Below are 2,500 nucleotides of genomic sequence, written 5' to 3'. Positions count from 1 at the left end.
GAGTAATGTGTCTTACCCTCATCTCACAGACAGATGGCGCTCAAACATGTAACGAACTGTTTTATCAACTCAAACTCTATGTGCACTTAATATAACCATACTTTAAAATGTGCAGGGACAATAAAATTGAAGGAAACATAGCCAGACTTCTTCTAAACACATGCAAACATACAGCGAATATAGTGACGTAGTGTTGGATGAGATCCTCGATGACCCGTCCGGCGCTGTAGTCCTTCCCGTCCGCCTGGAAGAGAGTCGGGCCGAACACGATGGCCAGATTGTGAAGATTCATCTGATTGAGATCCGCAAACCGCTGGACGCTGGACACACACACACACACACACACATCAGAAGCTCTGAAAGAGACGTTCAACACTTCTCTGAAAGGAGAGCTATGAGGAAGTGCTCTATGAGAAAGAGGAAGAGTGTGGGTCTCACCAGTATAAATGATTAACTAGCGCTCGTAGTGTGGCCTGGTTGACTCGGGGAAGATTACTGAACAGAAGACGATACTGACAGATACGACTGCTCTCATCTGTGAAAGCTGAACACACACACACACACACACACACACACACAATACAACATTTAGATTATTTCACTTCACTTGTAGTCTTGAAAAATAAAGTAAATAAAAAAAACTATTTACTTACTATAATGTATCAACTTTGGAAAATATGGTGAGATCTATTAGTTCAAGTTTTTAGCTGTAGCGTCTGGCCTTAATAATAATATCTAATATCATAATATTGCAGTGTTCTTCACCTGTAGCGCTGAGCCAGCTGTGTGCATCCAGGCCAAACAATCCCTCCTCGATGTCTCTGAAGAAGCGCTTGAGGACGTTAGAGACGTCATCCACCTGATGTTCCCCTTCCTTCAGCCAAACACACCTGGCGTCGCGTCTGAACTCCTCCAGCAGGGCGGCGATCTTACTGTTCACACCACTCTTACGATAGATTCCCTCTGAGGTCAGACCTGCAGGACACACACACAAACAACATCAATCAGAACAACTGAATCAAGCAGAAAGAAAGAAAGAAGTGGGTCAGAAAGAGCACGGTTGATGAATAATTACCGTATTGAGTGGTGAAGTGAATGCAGCGCTCCACGATCACGGGAATATCGGCCTCCGTCAGCTGCTGCTGACTCAGTGTGTCTCCAGAACTCCCAGCAGCCCTCTGGATGGCAGCCGCCCAGCCCTGGAAGTCCAGCTTCCTCTCGCCCTCGATGTACAGCGTTCTGCGGGGAGACGTCCAGTTAGTCAGCATCCGCCCGCCGTCACACACACACACACACACGAGACTTAACCTCATCCTACTCACCTGCCTCGTTCCACCAGAACCAGAACCTCGTTCTCCGGCTGGATCGCTGCACACACACACACACACACGCTGAGTTTAGATTCAGAACACATCACAAACTTCACAGCAGGGTCAATAATGAACTTTTCCATTAAAGGCCAATATTTGAATTCCGGGAGCATTTGTACATTCATTAAGACAATTTTTGCATCCTTTTTATGTTAAACGCTTCTTAATCACCAGTGACTCATTTAAACGGCTCTGATTGGCCACTACATTCATGCACTCAACAGAAATGATGTGTTATGATGCTCAACACTGCAGGAATCTTTGGTGTAATCTGAGCAGATCTAAACGTAATGCCACTAGGGTTGTAACGAGGTAGAACATTTCCAGGATTTTTTGGAAAGTTTCAAGAAGTTTCCTGGAAATTCTCCGCTTCTGTGCATCCCTAAACGCCCAAATCAACACGTTTCACTCATTTCACTTAAACGGTGACAATCGCAGGGTCTTTTTGGCGGCTATATTTTTAAGTGATTTTGGTTACATTTGTTTTTTGGTTGCATTTTCCATGTCATTTTAGTTGTTTTGGTGGTATTTTTGCTGATTTTGATGCCATTTTTTTCTCTTTCGGTTGCACTTTTGTTGGTTTTGGTGTCATTTTGGTGACTCACAGAGCTCCTGGAGCTTCTGCAGGTCGATGGTCTCGTCTGCGGCGTGCTCCTCCAGCCGGATGTGCAGGCTGGACCCCACCAGACAGAACCAGCCCAGTCTGGACATCTCCCGGTTCAGTCTGTCTTTATAACGCAGCCGGCCGATGCGCTCGAAGTCCTTCAGTAACAGATCCTCCGCGGCCGCAGGAATGAACGACTGTGACACAGAGAGATGTCGTGATAATTAGATACTGTTAAAACACATCGATCGGTTCAAAACAGGTGTGACGTCACCTTTGCTATGGATTTGACCCACTCGCGCATGGTCTCGGGATTATCAGTGCCGAACAGATACAAGCGCTCGGCCTCCGAGTACAGCTCAAACGTGTGATCGTACCTAAAGAAAAACACATTTATATATCAGCCCGTCAGAAAGAAGACCGTCCTTACGCACACGCTTTGGGCCAGATTACCCATGAGTCTCAGGAGGGCTGACAGCCAGACAGACGATCTCCTTCATCTTCAGTCCTCCGTTCGGCGTAGCGT

The 2,500-nt window shown here is 46.3% G+C and overlaps 1 protein-coding gene across 1 annotated transcript in view; it reads right to left on the bottom strand.

Moving 5' to 3' along the window:
• Positions 1–2,500, bottom strand: part of LOC132123333 (arf-GAP with Rho-GAP domain, ANK repeat and PH domain-containing protein 1-like) — a 45,993-nt gene that overhangs the window by 8,874 nt on the left and 34,619 nt on the right. The window contains exons 16-23 of the mRNA XM_059533886.1: positions 2,428–2,500; positions 2,249–2,351; positions 1,976–2,171; positions 1,323–1,368; positions 1,076–1,239; positions 766–975; positions 439–544; positions 173–320 (exon numbers count right to left, since the gene is read on the bottom strand). The exon at positions 2,428–2,500 is cut by the window's right edge and continues 63 nt beyond it. Of these exons, the coding sequence (XP_059389869.1) occupies positions 173–320; positions 439–544; positions 766–975; positions 1,076–1,239; positions 1,323–1,368; positions 1,976–2,171; positions 2,249–2,351; positions 2,428–2,500 (1,046 nt within the window). The remainder of the gene's footprint in view (positions 1–172; positions 321–438; positions 545–765; positions 976–1,075; positions 1,240–1,322; positions 1,369–1,975; positions 2,172–2,248; positions 2,352–2,427) is intronic.

Source organism: Carassius carassius, chromosome 41 (assembly GCF_963082965.1).
Source record: "Carassius carassius chromosome 41, fCarCar2.1, whole genome shotgun sequence".
Taxonomy (NCBI): domain Eukaryota; kingdom Metazoa; phylum Chordata; class Actinopteri; order Cypriniformes; family Cyprinidae; genus Carassius; species Carassius carassius.
This window is presented reverse-complemented; position numbering and strand designations above follow the sequence as displayed.